This window comes from Meles meles, chromosome 11 (genome assembly GCF_922984935.1).
Source record: "Meles meles chromosome 11, mMelMel3.1 paternal haplotype, whole genome shotgun sequence".
Lineage (NCBI taxonomy): Eukaryota > Metazoa > Chordata > Mammalia > Carnivora > Mustelidae > Meles > Meles meles.
In genome coordinates this window covers 4,539,389-4,559,977 of record NC_060076.1, presented here as the reverse complement: position 1 = coordinate 4,559,977, position 20,589 = coordinate 4,539,389, and the positions used below count along the sequence as shown (strand labels likewise).

The following is a 20,589-nucleotide window of genomic DNA, read 5'->3' as shown; positions in this document are numbered from 1 at the left end:
CCCTGCTCAGGTTGCTTGTGCTGGAGGATATCCTTGGCCAGGCTTTAAGGATTTGGCATGTTTCAGAGCATGGGCCCTGAAGCCAAAGGAAAGATGTTCTGGACGTCACACACCTCCCTCTAAGTGTGCGTGCGCTAGGGCCACACAGGGCCATCTGGGGCGGGGAGGCAGCGCCGTGGGGTGTAAGCACGGAGTGCCGAGCTGTTCTGCACACCCAGAGGACGACACATCTGGAAGAGAACTGCTCCAGCCGACGGAACCCGACTCTGGTTAACAGGACACTCACTCACCATCCTAAAGGCTCATACTGCGCAAGGACGCTGATGGTCCCTGCCTGGCAGCACGAACGCTATGGAGTAGGTATGGAGCAGGTGTTCAGCATGGAAAGCTGAATCCCCAGGGAATGAACTTAAAAACAGCACAAACTCATACTGTTTGAAGGAGGCGAAGGCCGGGAGGAACACCTAGAGAGAGTCGGCTTACTTTGCTCACAGGCTTCTCCGGATTTTTCACAGACACCTCGGCTGGTTTTCCCTTCTTTGATGGTGTTCTCTTGATTTTGGGTGAGTGGAATTTGTCCTTCAGCTTCATGGTGAAGGAGGAGAGATGAGAACGCTGAGAGTCTGAAAACAAGGAGGGGACTAATGGTTAGAAGCAGGCTAGGAAGGAGCGGTGCTCCACGGACCTTCTGCGGAAACGAGCATCGTCCCTAAACAAATCTTCTTCCCTGGCTATTTAGTTACAAAGGAAAGGAAAGACGGACCTACTGAAACACTGCTTATGTGTTTTAATTTCTGCAATTTCCATCTAAATTAGGTTGTTCAGAATTGTGGAAGTCAAACGCAGTCAAAACGGCTATGGAAAAAGAATCTGCCAATATTTCCAGCGTCCTCTTTACTCTGTCTGATAAGCTGAGTCTAAGGGACCTGGCTAAGAAGCAAGAATACCAAAGCAGAATCATGGACGTGCAGGATATGAACTGGAAAGAAAGGCCTTTTTGAGTCAACCTCCTCGTTTCTGCTGGTTTAGGGAACAACAGCAAGTGTCACGGGCAAGGCCTCAGAGTTGGCAGTAGAGACTGAAAGAGCACTGAGGCGCTCAAACCCCCTGGAATATAGTGTGAGACTGGATGGTTTCTCTCCAAGGTCAGGAACAGGCCCAGGGTGTCCATTCTCACCACTCTTACCCAATATCGTACTCCAGTACCTAACAAAAGTCGTCTAGCTTGGGAAGGAGGACATAAAACTATTTGTAGATGACCCTGTGTATGAAAAATCCCAAGCAATTCACTAAAAAACCATTAGCACTAATAAACCACAGGATACAGATCAACATATAAAAGTCTGTTGGATTTCTATACAGTAGAAATGAACGTTCCAAATGAAATTTTACCAAGCTTCCATATAGGGGCGCCTGAGTGGCTCAGCTGGTTAAGTACCCAACTCTTGATTTTGGCTCTGGTCATGATCTTCAGGGTCGTGAGACAGAGCCCCATGTAAGGCTCCCTACACAGTGTGGAGTCTACACAGGATTCTCTTCCTCCCTCTCTCTAAAATAAATAAATAAGATCTTGGGGCACCTGGGTGGCTCAGTTAGTTAAGAGTCTGCCTTCGGCCTGGGTGGCTCAGTGGGTTAAGCCGCTGCCTTCAGCTCAGGTCATGATCTCGGGGTCCTGGGATCGAGTCCCACATCGGGCTCTCTGCTCAGCGGAGAGCCTGCTTCCCTTCCTCTCTCTCTGCCTGCCTCTCTTGTGATTTCTCTCTGTCAAATAAATAAATCTTTAAAAAAAAACTAAAAAAAAAAAAAAAAAGAGTCTGCCTTCGATTCCCCAAGGGGCACCTGGGTGGCTCAATGGGTTAAGCCTCTGCCCTCAGCCCAGGTCATGATCCCAGAGTCCTGGGATCGAGCCTGCATTGGGCTCCTTGCTCCATGGGGAGCCTTCTCCCTCTCCCTCTGCTGCTCCCCTTGCTGTGTTCTCTCTCTCTCAGTCAAACAAATAAAATCTTTAAACACTCTCTCAAGGGTCTTTCAAAAATAAATAAATAAACAAATCAAATAAAATAAGATCTTAAAAAAAAAAGCTTCTATTTATACTACAGGGAAATGACGATGGTTGGCAGAGGGAAGGGGTTGGGAAGATGGGCAAAATGGCAGGAAGGGAGTGGGAGACACAGGTTTCCAGTTATGGAATGAATAAATCATTGGAGTTAGAAGTATAGCATAGGGAACATATCAGTGATATTGTACTAGCGCTGTCTGGTGACAGACAGTAGCTACACTTGTGGTGAGCACAGCCTGACACGTGGAGCTGCTGGCTGTGTCCTACACCTGCAACCAGTGTAATACTGTGTATCAACTACACTTCGACAAAACCAAAACCAAAACAAACAAAGAGCTCCCACTGACAATATCATCAAAAAGAATAAAATACTTAGGGGCACCTGGGTGGCTCAGTGGGTTAAAGCGTCTGCCTTCGGCTCAGGTCATGATCCCGGGGTCCTGGGATCGAGCCCCGCATCGGGGGCCCTTTGATCTGGGGACGGTTTCTTAGAATGCCAAAAGCACAGGTGGCAGAAGAAAAATCAAATGAATCGGACTTCACCAAAAGGTAAAACTTTAGACTAGACTTACCGTGGTTGCTGTTTTGCACCTACGAGTATCGTATCATTATGTTGTACACCTGAAACTAACACGACATTATCTATCAATGAAAATGTTTGTGCTGCAAATGACACCACAAGAAAATGAACAGACAAACTACAGAATGGGAGAAGATATTTGCAAGTCCTACACCTGATAAGGACCTGCATACAGAAAACAAGCAACTCTTATAATTCAACAACAAAAGACAAATAATCCAATTTAAAATGACCCAGGGGCTTCAAAAAGCATTTCTCCAAATAAGATACACAAATGAGCAATAACCATATGAAGAGATGCTCAACATCATGAGTCATCAGGGAAATGCCAAAACCGACACAAGTTACTCCTTCAAACCCGCTGCCTATAGTAAAAGACACACAGTAACCAAGCGTGTGATGGCTGGGGAGCTGGAACCCTCCTACACTCCTGCTGGAAATGTAAAATGGGGCAGCAGCTGTGGAAAATAGCTGGCAGTTCCTCCTAAGATCAAACACAGATACCGGACGACCCAGCAATTCTATTCCTAGGCATACACCCAAGAGAAATGAAAATACGCATCCACGGGATTTGTACACAAAAGGTCACAGGAGCATTACTCGTAAGAGTCGACAGACGGAAATGTCCGTGAACAAATACATAAAATGTGGCATACCCATACAACAGAGTATTGCCTGACAATAAAAAGAAATGAAATCCTGAGACCTGCTACAACATGGACGAATTTGATAAAATTACGCAAAATGAGAGAAGCCCATCACAAAGGACCACTTACGGTATCTTCCATTTATTTGAAATGTCCAGAATAGGCAAATTTATAGGGACAGAAAGCAGTGGCTAAGAATGAGGGAACAGGAGAGGGAAGAAAAGGGGTTGCTAGTGAGTATGAGGTTTCTTTTGGGGTGGACATAAATGTCCTAAAACTAGAATCTGGTGACAGTTGTACCAAACCCCAGTACATTACTACATACACACACATACACGCACACACTGAATTCTACACTTTGAGCCAACTGTTTATGTGAATTATATCTCAATGAAGCTGTTTTTATAAAAAGCAAAACCCACTGAGGACTTCCTTTATCTCACCATTTGCCTCAGTGCTGTCCAGTGTCTGAAACCATTTTATTAAGTGATTTATTTATGTGCCTGTCTCCTCACAAGAATGCAAACTCACCTGAGGACCACACCTGTCCTGTGCATGCCTGTAACCCCAGTGCTAACATGGTACCAGGCCCACAGAAGATGCTCAGTAAATATTCACTCAACAGTAAACATTCAACCAGCCAATCAGGAAATATCCCACAAAGCAGACTGCTTCTTTTGATACTACCTGAAATTCACAGAAAATATTTGAAAGTGGTTGAAAATTAGGGGACAGAACATGATCCCATGCAATCGAAAAATAAATGCTTTGTAGTTTTAAAACTACAAGGCACCCCCCTTTTTTATTTTAAAGATTTTATTTATTCATCAGAGAGAGAGAGAGAGACCGAGCAAGCACACAAGCAGACAGAGAGGGAGAAGCAGACTCCCCACCAAGCAGAGAACCCCATGTGGGACTTGATCCCAGAACCCTGGGATCATGACCCGAGCCGAAGGCAGATGCTTAACTGACTGAGCCACCCAGGTGTCCCAAGGCACCCCCCCTTCCATTTTTCCAACGGTTTACTATTAGAACACCCTTCCACATGAGTGACATTGGACCTTGTGCTCCAGGCCTGTCACCATGTCTGTTACTGCCCGTGGCTTCAGAGAGACAAAGACCTTCCAGGTGGCAGGCAGGATCACGTGAACTATCTGCTCTTTGCAAACTATCTAGAAGCCCACTGCACTCTGGACCAAAGAGGAAAGCCAAAGCCTGACCTTCGTTCACATGCGGTCAAGCCAGAGAAAAGCCAAAGCCTGACCTTCGTTCACATGCGGTCAAGCCAAACACGGTTTTGCAGCTGTTTGCTGGCAGGAAGCCCTTCTCGGACCCCAAAGGTGTAGAGAGATCACAGGAAGCTGGTGCACCTCTCCCCCCACACAGAACAGCTCAGTACAGTGTAAGGAGGGGCTCTCGGCACCTGCCCTTACATGCCACGGTCATCCCCGGGACTCACAGCAGGGGACTGGCATGGTGTGGCTCCTCCGTCCTCCTCTACCTTGCCTCTTCTTCCCCACCCAAGCAGCGTGGGTCCCCCATACGGTCTGTACTTCCTTCTTTATACTTCAGAATGAAGTCACCGCTCCAACCACACATGCGGGGGTTAAAAGAGTAAGCTCTGTAGTCAGACTATCTGGGTTAAAACACTTTAAAGTCACCTTCCAACTCTTAGGTTCCTTTTTCCGGAAAACAAGGCTGATGACGCTGTCCTTGAGATGGCCAACGTGACGTAGAATAAGCGAGGGACTGCCTGTGAGTAGCGCAGGGAGGCTCTCGTCCGAGTGCCGGGCACGTGGTGCCTCCACGCTGGGAGCTGACAAGGCTGGACTAGTTGGAAGGGCAGCGAGGCTGACCAAACTCAAGATGAATTCTCATCTCCCATATGAATCAGGTTATTCTGCAGCACTGAACTTTTCTAACTTAACGACCCTAAGTAATTGAGGGCCTTAGAAATGCCATCCTCCTCTTCCTCTAGCATGGGCCAGAAGTCTCAATCTGTTTCCCTCTGTGGCTGCACGTCTCCGCTGCCTGCCTCAGTGTCCCTACAGTCCAGCGCTAACCAGGCAGGTTCCCGAGCCAGGGGGGATGGTAGAGTAATGTCCTAATCCGTGGGACTTCCACCCACGCAACTAAGACTGAAAGCAGACCCAGAAAAGCAGACACAAATGGGGAAGTCTAGGCAGGATGCATGGTTTCTCCACTGGCCAAAGACCTCCAGAGACCTGGGCTGGCCGAGCCAACTTCCGCTTTGCCCGTCTGCGACCCTGAGCTGCTGTATGGACAGGCCAGATTCACCGCCTGACATCACAACAGGGCAGAACTGGGGTAGGCAAGCAGCGCACGGCGGGCCCCCCTAAAAACCTCTCAGGTTCCTGCACTCACGGAGCCAGCCCTGATCATGACCCAAAAGCCAAACAAGGGCACCTCCTCCTGAGAGTAAGCTGGAGGCAAGAAATGTATTACAGCACTTTCTCGACCTCAGCCTGAAATTCTAGTCCATCTTGGGGCACAGCTGGGAATCCCTACCTGCATTTAAAGAAAGAACTGCATCCACCAATAAATGTCTCTCCTGGGAGGATTAATAGCCTAGAAAGACCTACCTTTAACACACACAAGGTGTTAAATCAAGCGGAGAAAGCTGGTTCTTCGTAATGGTGACGGACCTCCTCAACTCTGGAAATAGAAGACAGCACTAACTAGGACAGATTCTGACTCGGAGGCTGCTTGTCATCTTTTCCTTGAAACAACGGGTTGACCACATAGACTTCAGGTGACCTGCAAGGTCACTCAAACTGCATTTGCGAGCTGACAGAGGACTGTAGTGACCAGAGCTGGCGGGGCGGGAGGAAGCAACAGGTGGCGTCTGTTAGGGTAATCTTGCCAACGGCACCAGACACGCACACGTGCACACGCCCACTTCCTGCCCCTCTTCTTGAGTCCCTCAAGTGTATCAATCACCTGGCCGAGAGGCCAATGCCAAGCTCCCACGCTACGGGAGTCTCACGTAGCTTCATCCACCACTCTGTGATTAGTCCCTGACTTCTTATTTAGTTACACTTCCGATTTGTACACGTGTGTTTTTAGAGGTCTTCTCATACTGAAATTAAAGCAAAATTTTGAAAACTTCCACACACACAATTTAGAATTAAACGCATACATCCAGCGACCTGGCCTATCAAACAGAACTCTCAGCAATGACGGAAATGTTCTGCATCTGCACCGTCCCACGTGACGGCCCTTGCGTCTACTGAGCACTTGGAATGGCGGCCGCCACACCAGACAACGCAGCTCTAGAAGCAGAAAGTTGTCAAGTCCACTGATGCTTCCACACGCCCCTTGGTGATCACACCTTTCGTCCCCAAAACGGGTAACCGTGGCTCTGATTTTTTTTTTTTTTTTTTAAAAGATTAACTTGTGAGAGAGAGAGAGTGAGTCCTGAGCAGACTCTGCCATAAGCGTGGAGCCCAGTGCGGGACTCAATCCCATGACCCTAAGATCATGACCGGAGCGGAAACCAAGAGCTGGCTGCTCAACTGAGCCCCAAGGCGCCCCCTCCTCCCCATGACTCTGATTTTTGTGTTTATCAGCCCTTACTTTTTTCGACAGTTTGTAAGTATAGTTTAATTTACAGCTTTGTGAATTTTACAAAAATGGAAATACGCTGTACATATTCTTGTGTTGCTTTTTCGCTCAGAGGTAGGTCTGACATTGAAGCACACTGGAGTATATGTACACGCTTTCACTCTCCATGGACACTGGGCTGTTTCCAGCTTCTAGAAACAACACTGCTATGAACATCCTCATACCTGTCTCCTGGAACACATGCAAGTGCTCTCTGTGAACAGACGGCTTAACTACAGAGTATATACTGTTATTAATTTTGTGGATTTTGCCAAATGATTTTCCGAGTGGCTTTGCCACTTTGCAGTTCCACCATCAAGCTCCCAGCTGCTCCATATCCCCACCAGCACGTGGGGCTGCCAGACTGGTCCACTTCCTTTACGGCCATACTTCACCTAAGGAAACAAAAAACCCTCCTCCTCTTAAGAAGGAAATGCCATAAGCTGCTATTTTATGGTAATTTATCAAATCTGTGAGAGCAGCTTCAAAGGTCACCGAGAGAACGTAAGAGAACAGAGCCTCAAACCATTGCTCAGTGCGGCATTTGCAGCACGGAAGGTCAGGAACTCCCAGTGACTAATCTGCTAGTCATTTCTTCCAGAGGAAGGGTGGCTTACGTAGCCTCATGATTTCTGTATAAACGGCCACGGTGTTACTAAGAGCAGGCACTTTCTTGGGCACCCACGGCAGGACGCTGACCCAGCTGTCAGATGAACGTCGGAGGAAGGACAGGCTGGAAGAGAGGCACGTAGCCTGCTCACAGAAGCAAATCTCAACAAAACCCCCAAGCCCCAAAAGTCATAGCAATTTTTCCCTGAGCAGTCTGCCAGGGACCAATATTTCATTCATAGGTTTTCAATTTGCCCCTCAGTCAAGGCTAACAACAGTCTCTGCCCGGTGCCGACACATGTCCGTATCAACTGGCCTTTCCAATGTCACTTGTGGCAGCAGCTGGGATCCCAACTTAGCAGCGGTTTCTGTGAAGGCTTAATTTCACTCTGGATAAGGGCAGTCTCTAAATATCAGCCACACAAGGGAACAAAGTGTTAGGGTCAGGGTGGGTAACACTTTGAGGCAGTTCCAAAATTACTGCAGCCGATATTGAGAAACAGTGTGCCTGTCAGTTTCTTGTTCCCTACAGGGTACTGGGTTCAGAACCGTGGCACAACCGGGAAGGACCTCCATGTGTCCGCTTACACGAGTTCCCTCTAACGCTACCTACACAAGTCACACTCCCCCGTTTTCCAAACATGTAAAAAGGACAACTATAGCAGAGAAGTTGAGGGCATTTGAAAGAACTTAAGACTTTTTTTTTTTTTTTGAGATTTTATTTATTTATTTGGCAGACAGAGATCACAAGTAGGCAGAGAGGCAGGCAGAAAGAGAGGAGGAAGCAGGATCCCTGCTGAGCAGAAAGCCCAATGCTTGATCCCAGGACCCTGAGACCATGACCTGAGCAGAAGGCAGAGGCTTAACCCACTGAGCCACCCAGTGCCCCTAAAGACTTTTTTTTTTTTTAAAGTAATCTCTACACCCAACATGGGGCTCGAGCTCACAACCCCAAGATCAAGAATCACATGCTCTACGGACTGAGCCAGCTGGGCGCCCCAGGAAGAACTTTTTAAAATTTATTTAAAGATTTTATTTACTTATTTGACAGACAGAGACCACAACTAGGCAGAGAGGCAGGCAGAGAGAGAGAGGAAGGGAAGCAGGCTCCCTGCCGAGCAGACAGCCGGATGCGGGGCTTGATCCCAGGACCCTGGGATCATGACCTGAGCCGAAGGCAGAGGCTTTAACCCACTGAGCCACCCAGGCGCCCCGGAAGAACTTTTTTAAAGCTACCATTTCAGATTGTTACTTATTTAAAATGTTACAGACTAAAGAAAAGCTAAAGCCAAGAGTTCGGGCTGAGTGGGCATGGCAGGCAGCACAGGGGCTCTGGGGTCTGGCAGTCTCTGTTCTAACCCAAGCTCAGGCGCAAACTTTCTATCTCTCTGAGCCGCAGGTTCCTCACCTACAGAAAAGCATAACCTCAGGGCTGAACAGGATCCTCTATGACAAGCACGTAGCCATGGACATGATGTATAGCAAATGCTCAGTAAATGGAGGCCATTCCTGTTATCTGATCTCATGGCCAGACCCCTGCCAACCCTGAGCTAAAAACAGCCACAGCCTAGTAGCAACCTGATGTTTCATTTTTTCCAACAATTTCCATATTAAAAGATCCTCTCTGTCTTATTTACTATAGAACTATTCATGTTCAAAGAGAAGGAAAATACTATTTGGAGTCTTGCAACACCAAAGCCCCCCTTTCTGCCATGAAAGTCGCTCGCATCACCCATGCGTTTAGGCGATCTACAGGTAACTCTGAGCTGCTGGGGCTGATGCTGGAAGCAGTACGTAGATCATTTTTTCCCCCAGCAACAAAAGTAAAACAAACTTGTTATAAAAATCCAAGCCCTGCAAAAATACATAACAGAAAGTGAAAAATCCCTCATATGGCAGAGCTGAAATATTTTTCAACTTAACAATATGTTGTGGGCATTTTTTCCCATGAGCACAGCTAATGGTTGAATAATGTTCTGCTGAAACCTATTTAACCAGACTCCTGGCTGATGGTTTTTAAACTTTGGCTCTTCAAACAATGCTAAATTGATGAACACGCTCATGTTTCCTTTTCTAGGCACCTGCAATAATGAGACGGGCCCCTAGATGGAATTGTTAGGTCAAAGGTAAGATACTATCCAGATGCCTGAGCTGGATGCAGACCAGCAGGGACAGAGCCAAAGAGAGAGGCTCGGGGCAGAAGCAGAAGGGCCGGGGTGCGAGAGGAGGCCAGGCCTGCTACCGACGGAAGAGACCAAGCTCCACCTTGGATGTGGGCTCAGATCTGACAGAGTCCCCATTTTGGTGCTCTTACATACCCAGTAAGGATTAAAAATAGATTCAGCATGGAACGGACACGTCACTGAAGATGACATCCAAATGGCCAGCAGACAGATGACAAAGTGCTCAACTCCAACAGGCACCAAGAAACAATCAAAACCACAAAGCGATTCCATTACACACACACTCCAATGCATAAAAAGATGAAACAGAATAGATAAATAGATAAAAGTAGAAAATAGGAAACGGAGAAGGCTAAGTGCTAAGGAGGATGGCGAGCAAAGGGCGGTGTCTGCTGCGGCGGAGACGGAGAATCCGGACGGCAGCTGGCACCCGTTTCCCGGGGGGCCCCACCATCCCACGCCCAGGTGTGCCCTTACGAAGTCACAAGAAGACAGGTACCGGAATATGCAAAGCAACATGACGCAAATGCCCGCTGACACAGAGCCCTGCACGTGTGGAACGTGGTGCAGCAGTAAGAATGTGTAAGCTACCCCTACACACAGAAACTCGGGGGCTTCCTACAAATGCAGAAAGAAGGCACGCACAAAAAAGTACATTTTTGTATGATTCCATTTATACAAATACAAAACCAAGCAAAATTAATCTATGATTTTAGGAGTGAAGATAGCAGTTATGCTTGGGGTGGGGGGAGTAAGCTGCAGGGGACAGGAGGAAGCTGTGGCCTATTTCTTTTGTTGTTTTTTTTAAAGATTTGTTTGTTTATTTATTTATTTATTTTAGAGAGAGACTGCACGTGCACGGACACATGGACACGGAATCTCAAGGAGACTCAACGCTGAGCTTGGAACCTGATGCAGGGCTCGATCTAACAACCCTGAGATCGTGACCTGAGCTGAAACCGAAAGTCGAATGCTTAACCCACTGAGGCCCCCAGACGCCCCAGTCTATTTCTTGACTGGAGCTGCTTGCATTCTTGTGTTCGACTTGTGAAAAGTCTTGAAGCTGCATGCTTAAAGCCAGATGTACCTTCCTGACTCCTGGTACACATCAGTAAAAAACTGGAATAAAGTAGACACAAGGGTCTAAAGTCGTTTTAAAAGGGTCCATTTGATTTTTTACATGGGTCAGATTGACAGATCATTTAACAATTCAAGGAAATCCTAGTCGCTGGAACAACAAACGTGTTTAACCCAGAATGAGTGTCTTCCCGAGTAACTTGACAGCGCGTATCTCAGGAAGAATCTATGGATATCTTAGGAAGTTTCCGTCTCATTTTTGTAAAAATAATAAAAGAACCTACACAAATATTTTTATGATCTTAAATCACCAGTAAATAAGTGTTTTCTAATTTCCTTTCCCTTGTTGTATGGAAAATTCAAAGAATTAAATGTAAATACATGTGTCCTATAATTCGTTTTTGACCAAGAGTGAATCGATGTATTTTGTATAATAATAACAGCACCTATTCATGAGGTTGGTTTAAGAAATAAACAATGTTCATGCTCGACAAATACCTGAGCATCTCATCTGGGCCAGGCCCTGGATCGGGACAGAGGAACCCTCCTCTGCAGGATCCCGGGGAACTTGGTTTCACCAGCTGGATGGAGGAGTCTGAGTCAAGGAGGCAGACGGAGGCTGGAGGGATCCACGTGAGCACACTGTGGCACAGAGACGACACAGGACGCCGAGAAACCACATGGGAACCCCCGAGCCCCGCGCAGACAGAGAAGAGGTCCGCACCGCGGAGGTGAGGAGTGGTCTCTTCCTACACACGAGCTCCTGGTCCTGGTCCTGGATGGCAAGATCAGGCAGCACAAGCACGAAGCTCCGCCCGAGACCCCCCCCAAACCGCGGCCACTACGTCCCGGTCAAACAGGATCTACCCTTCCAGTGGCTCAGGTCAAAATTTCTGACTCTGTTCTTTCGCTCACACCCACCTTCCAATCCTTCAGCAAACTCCTCACATCCATCCCACCTTAACGGTCTCTCCAGAAGCTCACCACGACAGCGAGCGGCGCCACTGATGCCCTGACCCAAACTGCAGCCCCTCTGAGCCTAAACCACCACCACACCTGCCCAAGAATGCCCTGCTCCTTGCCTCTCTAGTCTTTTCCACCCAGTAACCAGAGTGATCCTTATAAAAGGTTAAGTCCTGTCCCATCGCCTCCCTGCTCAAAACCCTCCGGCGGCATCTCTTCTCCCTCAGAGAAAAAAGCAAAGCCCTTCAGAGGCCCACAGCCCCTCACGCAAACCGTCAGAGAGGGATCTGAACAAATCCACACACGGAGTTTTCCCAAGACTTGCTCCTTTTAGCAAACGTTCACCAAATACCGGACAGACAGTCCAAGAGGAGATGGAAGCGGAGCCTCCAGCTTGAGAGCAGCTCCTCTCCTGGAGCCTCATCAGATGGTTCCAGCAGCAGCTCTCGCTTCAGACCCCCGCTACAGGCTGAGCACTGTGCGGGGAGCCCGAGGTTACCCCTCCCCTCACACGAACACTGCAAGGAAAGGGCTTTCACTGCCTTTAGACACATGAGGAAACCAAGTCACAGGGCCCCAGCACCATCCCCCAACCCCACACGCGGCATGCACACGGCACAGACGAGGCAACCCGAGCGCTGCCTCTTGCGGTGAGCGTTCAAGGTCAGCCCACCGCAGGGGGAGGCCTTGAGGCCTCCTCCCAAGGAAGTATTTTTTTCTCCTCACCTTTTGGCAATGGCCTAGAGATTTTCTTTTTTTTTTTTTTAAGATTTTATTCAGAGTGGACTAGAGATTCTTAAAGCCACAGACTTTATAGACATCCCTAGATGCGAATTTGTCCCTTTCTCCAGAGTTTTATTTCCAGAGATGAGAGTCACAGAGAGCAAGAGAGGGCGGGGAGGGACTGAGATGGGTGGTGGGGGGATCAAGGGTGGATTCTGAGTGAACACACCCCTGCACCGGCAGAAAGCAGACAGGGCCAAAGCAGAGCACAGTCCAGGCTCACGGCCGCAGGAGGAAGCGGAGTCTGCCCTGACCTCTGTCCCTGAGGTGGAGCTGTCTGGAGCCACCTCGGTCCCTCAGAGGAACTTGCACGTTGGGACCGGTGCCAGTTCAGAATTCAAACAATGCTCCTCCAGGGCCTCACAGCACATTTTTTCACATCATGTCACCAGCAAAGCAGCCCAAGTTGGGGCAGGAAGGCCTGTGTATTTGGGGCTGGGCCACGGTGACGGGGCTCAGGCAGGTTCCCCGCACCAGTGCAGGCTGAGGTGCCTGGGAGCTCTGCCGGCCTCGGTGGCACTTGGCCCTGCTCGGGGATCCCGAGAACCCGTTATTTGTCAGGCTACCTTCTGGACCTCCGGAGGAAAAAAATTTTCATTTGTCAGCAAGTACGTTCTTTCTTTCTTTCCCAGGCAGCAGGGGGAGGAGAGCCACGGGCCCCAGCAGCCCCTGGGATACTGTAAGAGGCACTTACCGGGCAGAGAAGGAAGAAAGTGAAAGGACAAGTGTCGCCTGGAGAGTCCCTCCCCTTCCCTATCACCTGGGGAAACAGGGTGCCCCCGATAACCCACAGCAGGCCCATGGGCATCCCCATTCACTCCCTCCCTCATTCATTCCCTCTATCTCTACATGCCAAACATGTGCAAAGAGCCAGGGTCAAGAAAAAGCAAGACACAGCTCCTCCCTCCAGGGAGCACCCTCTAATCCCCAGGGGGGAGAGCTGGGAAAAGTCCTCCGTCAGGACACAGATGAGGAGTTCCATGACGGAGACTTGACCAGCAAACGCAGGGGCTTTTCAGCTGCTCGTGGCCCCATTCAGCAGGAGGAAGGTGGGGGGGGGGGGTGGTGGAAGTGCTCTGAGGCCCAGCGGCCTTGAAAGACAGCCCAGCCTGCTCCTCAGGGCAGGAGGAAGGGCTGGGCTCAGCTTACACGAACAGCTCCAGGCTTCCTTTCACACAGGGACCCACAAAAAGCATCAGAGTCAGCAAACAGGTGCCGGCTTGGAAATGGCCACAGGAGTCTCTGCGGACCACAGAGGGATCTGAAAATGACCACTTCTCCAAAGGCAAACTTCTGGCTTCCCAGGCCCATGGGTGGAGGGCAAAGAGGGCTGGGGGTGAGGGAGAGGTAGCCTTTTGTCTCACCCAACCAGGGGCAGCAAATTTTCCTCTGGACCAAAACAAGGAAAGGGTCTTCTCAGCTATTCTTCAATGAGAGTTTCTTCCTGGACCCTGACCCCTTGTTCCTGTCTCGCAAAGATGTTTGGGGCCAGGAGGCCTGTCCTGGCAGAAATATTTATTAAGGATGATGGTCCAGACACACACTCTGCTCTACAACTTCAGAAGCAAGTGCTGATCAATCGCATCCCTCCACAGTCTTGGCCAAGGTGGCACCCCCTGGGCAGGTACCAAGTGAGTGGTGGGGCTCTCAGCTTTGTGGCGTGAGCACTGGAAAGAATCCCGAGTCTGCCTAACGAGGATGCGGCAGAGGCCCTGGGATTGGATGTGCCCCCATCCTGGGACCCAGTCATCCTGAAGCAGGCCAGTCCCGGGCTCCTTCCTCAGTAATGGCTGAAAGAGTATCAACCAACTTCTCCCAGACATCTCTCCTCCTCATGAGACAACTTCAGAGTCATAAGTAAATACATGCAGAGGGTCGGGAGAAAAGCCCACTCCAGGACCGGGGACACCCAGCTGTTCTCTGCGAAACCTGCAGACACAGGAGGTCTTGCCACCCACCAGAGGCTCTGAGGGCCCTTGACATTCTGGGACTAAAGTCAGAAGACACGCTGGTTTGGTCAAAGAATTTCACCGGCTTAGAGCCTGACATCCAAACCAATTCACCTCCAGTCAAATGGACCAGCTCTGCGTGCAGAAGGCATTAGGTACCAAGTAACCAAATGGCGACAGCTGGGACCTTGTCTAGCACCACCCCAGGCACCTCAAAGGCCTTCCTCATTCAATTCTCACGGTGACCCTCCGTGGTAGGGAAACTGAGGCTGAGAGGTGAGACACTCTGGGTCTGAGCCCAGTGTAGTGGACACGCCAGCCACAGCCTTCTCAGGTGGGACGGAGAAGTACCCTAAAGATGGGTCAAATAAAGCAGAATACGGGCTCGGGGGAAGGCTGACGCATGCACGCTTTGTCCCCTGAACGAATAGCCTGTTGTCTCCGGGTCAGGGCTCACTTCTAAGAAACCAGCTCTGGGCCTGGCTATGCGCACCGTGGCCCTGCCCCCACCCCAGCCTCACACTCAGACCTCACATCTCAGGGTAGGATCCCTCTTCCTCCTTTCAAAATGAAAGCCCAGCCAGTACGCTGGTTACTAGATGTGTTCACAACTTTGATGCACGGGTAAGCAAGTCACCACAAGAGTAGAAGACAAGACTTTCAGGCCAGCGCTGCTAATAAAAGTGAATCACACCCTTCTGGAAAAGTCCAAGACCAAGATGGCTCACTCACGGCAGCAGCACATCAAAGACTTCCTTGCCGTGCTAGCTCCCGGGCTAAAAATACTCCTGCTGGTGAAATCTCAGGCAGTCTCTTAGCCCACAGGGGGAGGCCAAAGTGACAGCCCCAGCCTCTCACCTCGGGAGGTGGGATTATAGATGGAACCCAGACGCTCTTTTTAAACAACTCCAAAAACCACGGGTTGCGGAAGAAAATGTAGCTGAGTGGTAGCTGGAGTTGCCGTTTGGCTAGGAAGCATTAGTAAGGGGCTTTCCAGAGTCAAAAAGGGCTCCCAGTTCTCATGAAGTCACACCTCTCCAGTCCAGGACTAACAACAAACCGGCGTCACGACGCGTGCTTGTAAAAGACAGTTCTTCGGGGACTGGCCATCTCCCTTCTTGGGTCTTACACTCAGCCAAGTAACATTCCTTTAACTCTCTCCAAAGTCTCTCTCTCGTTAGAACCCTCCAGAAACCCACCCACCTCAAAGAGTACCTTCATGAAAAACCCAGATGCTTCATTCTGGAATCCTCACAGCAGGACACTATGTACATTTTCCAAGAGGGAACCTAGTTTTCCCTTGTTCTCTCCGGGCAGCTGTATGCTTTGCATCCCCTAGAACTGAAGTTCTTTGTAGAGGATGAATCTTCCCACAGGAGGCAGTCTCTGTCTCAGCACGCCGAGGAGCAAGAACAAGCACGGGCCACACACACGGGAGATGAAGGAAGCAGAGACTCATTTTCTCCAACTCCGTTCCTTGCAATCAGAACACACTTCCTCAGAGAAACAAGCTTAGAAACCGAATCTGGGCCCTGTGGCCCCTGACACAATGGAGCACAACTTGGCTGAGCTCCTTCCGCCAGCCACATACCGGGCCACAGAAGATCTGGCCCGGTCAGTGGCTGAACGGGAAAGCAGGGCCTGCCCTCGTGCGGTTTATAAGCTAACCGAGGAGTAAAGCCATACACCCAGCGCTCCAACACGCAGCAGAACAAGTCAAATGCTGAAGAAATAAAGGGTTTCCTTCCGGAAAGATACAGGAAAGTTCATGAAGAAAGCCCCAAGGCTGTAAGCCGAGCAGACATTACGGGATAGGACCAGGAAACGTGTGAAGAGATGGGGTTGCCTTGGGTAAGGCAGGCATCTCAGCATCTCTGACAGACGGAACGGAGTGAGCCCCAACAGAAAGGGTTAGTGGGAGACGCCCGGTCTATTCCTTCTGCTCACACGGACTCCACGTCACGACATATTATCAGGTCCCCAAACCAATTCCGTGGATTAAAACAGGAAACAGAACAGAATCGATCAGAAGGGACTAAGGCTAAATACCACCTTCATGAAATTTATTTCCATTACCACTAACTCAAAATACTGAAGATCCTTCTCCTTGGGGAGTGTGGCACAGAGGACTTTCTCACTAGGACATGAGGTCACCGGACGTCGTCCTCACTAGGACAACGAGGAGCTGCTGCAGGTGAGGGGCCTGTAGGGGCAATCGAGACCACAAATCCAGTCCTCTCCCAGAGTCACGAGGACCCTGGCTGAGCGTCCTGCTCTGGGTCTGGAACCGAGGACCGTGCATGGGCACCGCGCCAGCAGGTGCGCCGTTTCCAAGGTGGAGGCGATCGGTGGCTTTCTGGCCTCTCTTGACCACAAACCACAGTAAGAAATACTATAATCACATACACAAATGTATCAAAAACCTAAAAATTCGATTTCGACTTAAATTCGATTTCATTTTGTAGTCCTATGAATTAATTCTCTGACCAAATGGTGTCTTAATCCTTTCTCCAACTGAGGGTGAAGGGGAGGGAAGGGGAGGCAAGGGTCTGGGTCACCACCAGCAGCACTGGCAGGACCTGGTGCTGGTCAGGATACCAGTTCCACCCCAACCCCCAACCCAGACCTAATGAATCAAGATCTCTGGGGGAGGGACCCGGGACCCGGGTTTTAACTAGTCCTCCAGGGGAACAAAGGTCTGGGGGAAAGAGAGAAACTGTGAAGAAATTCCCAATCTTGAGTGGAAGATGGGCAAGCCGCAAGCTCAGCAGAGCCCAGTGCGCACACAAAGCGACAGGCAGGTGGATCCTTGGACGCCAACAGGGAAATTCAAATCTCACATCAAAACATTCCTCCGGGGGCGCCTGGGTGGCTCAGTGGGTTAAGCCACTGCCTTCGGCTCAGGTCATGATTCAGGGTCCTGGGATCGAGCCCCGCATCGGGCTCTCTGCTCAGCAGGAAGCCTGCTTCCTCCTCTCTCTCTCTGCCTGCCTCTCTGCCTACTTGTGATCTCTCTCTGTGTGTCAAATAAATAAACAAACAAACAAACAAAAACATTCCTCGGGACAAGCCCCTTCTGATGGGGAGACAGACTGGAAACACTGTGCCTGGAACAGGACTGCCTGAGCAAAGCCATGGGGGTTGGGGGGAAGGGATGACCACTAGTCACCAAATCCCAGTCACCAAATTCCAACTAACCAGCCACCCCAAGCGAAGACATTTGGCTGAAACAGGTCTCTTTAGTACAAGGCTCAGAGTGCAAGTAAGCCGATCAGTATTTCTCAAGACCTACTGCGTGCGTGAGTGCTTCGGACAACAAATTTCACCCAGAAGTGGGACCAAAATGATCACTCATTGCTTTCCCTTCTGCTTTATACCATGCATGTTTATACCTGGCTACAATATTTGCTTAGCATTTACTTCGTGCTGCAAAAAAAATGGTTTCTGTCCTCAAGTCACTGCTCTAAGGCAATGATTCTCGCGAGGGTAGAGAGTGGGTCAGTGGCAAGGCGTCTGTCAAAAGCATACACGAGGCAACTAGACACATTCATATTTGCAATCAGAAGAAAGCAAACCTGGGGCGCCTGGGTGGCTCGGTTGGTTAAGTATCAGACTCTTGATTTCGGCTCCGGTCATGATCTCAGGGTCGTGAGGTCAGGAGCCTGGTTAGAATTCTCTCTCTCCCTCTCCTCCCCCCAAGCCCCAGCTCACACCACTCACTCCCTCTCTCTTAAAAAAAAAAAAAAAAAAAGGAAGAAAGCAAACCTGGACAACCTGGACAAAATACACAGAAGCTAAAAGCGGAGGGGCTGAGGTGTCAGTGTCTAAGACTAAGGTTGGGTGAAAAGCTACCACCGCTTGGCCTAGCGACCTGGCCTGAACTCTGCTGTGCCCTTATTCCATGCTGACCCCAACCCACGAATTAATGGTTTTCTTAATGGAAAACAGAAGTATTTATAGTCCTCAGAGCACATTCTAAGTTGATAACCACATTTTTATATTTAAGGTAGAAAGCCCTGAATTTTCTAGACAGGAAAACAAAGCCAACTGGGAAGGCAAGGAACCTGCCAAGGACCCAGCATTCCCAAGCACAGGTTCCCGTTACGTGGGCTGTGTGTGTGTGGGGGGGGGGCGGTCTGTGGAACCCTTCTTTAGGAAGGAGGAGGAATGGCAGGGGAAAGTCTCACGGTGTCCAGCTGAAAATGTCTACGAGCCCCCAACTGACCATGGAGAAAACCATATCACTTTATTTTCTTCCAGGACGCCTGGGCCCATCGTGTACCCACCCTGACCGAAATCCCCCAAAGAAGGTTTTGTTCTGCCGGCCCCAGTGTCCTCAGAACTAAGGGCGCCTTAATAATAAAAATACGCAGCTGCCAGAAAGCTAGTGGCTGTACTTGAAAAATGCATGACAATCAGTGGATCGAAACTATAAACGGGTCTACCCTCTGCAGAAGTCCGGCACGTGTTTGACGGTCATCTTTTTAAGTGTTTTTGGTTCCAACTCTCCTTACAAATTGAGTATCACCACAAAGCAGGGACTGAGATATATTTAGTTTCTTTATAATAATATTTTCGTATTCTTTGTGATGGAGGTTGAGCGGTGTTTTTAAATTTTTCATCAAAACAAAAACATGAGCCCAGAACGGCGTGTCCTGAAGCTCAGTTACAGCCTGGCTGCCCCCAGCAGGCTGGCCACCCTGCCTTCAACACTCGCTCCTGAGGGTGGTGAGCCCGAACCCATCCGTGGAGAGGTCAGCTCTGAAATGCTCAAATCTCCTCTTCCGTCCAATGTACTAGAACACTGCTGGGGTTTAAAATTCTGATCTCTTACCCAAAGAGGGCAGCCCGGGAAGACTGAGCTCACACCTCTGTGCTCTACAGCTGACCCAGAGCCAACTCCCCAAAGTATGAGGGGCCCCTCCTTGGGCCTCTCCCCACGGTACAAAGAAATCTAGAGCCCCACACTTAATTTAGGACAATTTTTTTTTTTCTCCTTCCAGGGCTGTGGCCGTGAGTGGCACGTGGCAGCGAGGTAACTGCCAGCTGAGGGGCGGCCGAGCTTGGAGAAGTGCGAGGCCTTTGATGACGTCCGGTCTGGTGAAGGTCAGTGTCCCCAGCACTGGTCCCACCTGCCCAGACAAGGATGGCCTCCACATGGCCCCAAGTGAAGAGGCTCCTACAGGTCAAGTCCGGTCTGAGCTGGTTGTTGTGTGCCAAGAAGATCCTGTCCCATTCCCTCTCTCTTTGGACAGAAGGGAAACCCGTGGAGGACGACTGTACGAGGTCATAGGGCCCAAAGCATTTCTCAAGCCCCTCGTGCTCCGTGCCCAGGGTACAGCAGGGAGTCAGGCAGACATGACACCAAGGCTTAGGAGGAACAGGGAAGAGACAGAAACAAAACACACCATTACAAGTGGGCCGAATGCTTCAAGAGTAGGCCGAGGCCCCTCACCCAGCTGGAGATCAAGTGCTGAAGGACGTCGGCCCGGTGCCCGCAGAGGCAGACGGAGCCAGGCTTCTAGTGCAAGCCGCTTACGTGGGAAGTGCAGGAGCACTGATGGGGGTGGGGGGCGGGTAGGAAGGCAGGAGGGGGGGTGCTCTACAGCCATCTTTCACCCAGGCAACCACCATGAACCCTGCAAGGAAACTGGTTTAAACTGAAGCCAGAAAGATTCACGACAAGGGCCCAGATTTTCATTTTCTTTAGCGCGTGTGGGGGGGATGTGGACTGAGGGAAAGTGCTTCTGGTAGAGGGATGAGCATGTCTGGAAGGCCCTGGCCCAGCTGGCTCAAGGTGAGTCAGGAGACCTGGTCAGTATGGCAGAGGGAAGGAGCGGGGAGAAGCGGCAGGCCAGCCTGCGCCAGGGGGGTGAGTCCTGCGGGCTCCTGGGCCCCAGGAGCCGGCCTGCCTCCCGGAAGTGCTCACGGGCAGTGCGCTCTGCAGAGGGGGACAGAGCGCAGGGTTCACGGCACACCTTCTTCTCCTGCTCTGAGAAGGAGATCGCAACATGCCACCCACAGGGTGAGAAGGCAGCCACCCTGAAGTCACCCTCCTTTCAACAAGATCGTTTCCCCAGCGTACTGGTGACATTTAGACCAAATGAACTCCCCT

The 20,589-nt window shown here is 50.1% G+C and overlaps 1 protein-coding gene across 13 annotated transcripts in view; it reads right to left on the bottom strand.

Moving 5' to 3' along the window:
• RAPGEF1 (Rap guanine nucleotide exchange factor 1) overlaps positions 1–20,589 on the bottom strand; it is a 136,248-nt gene that overhangs the window by 68,814 nt on the left and 46,845 nt on the right. For 11 of the 13 annotated variants that reach the window (XM_046022161.1, XM_046022172.1, XM_046022173.1 and 8 more), the window contains exon 2: positions 484–623. In XM_046022161.1, coding sequence (XP_045878117.1) covers positions 484–623 — 140 coding nt within the window. Of the gene's footprint in view, positions 1–483; positions 624–4,745; positions 4,777–5,889; positions 5,963–20,589 lie in introns of those variants that run through there. The other 2 variants (XM_046022166.1, XM_046022163.1) reach the window with 2 other exon arrangements.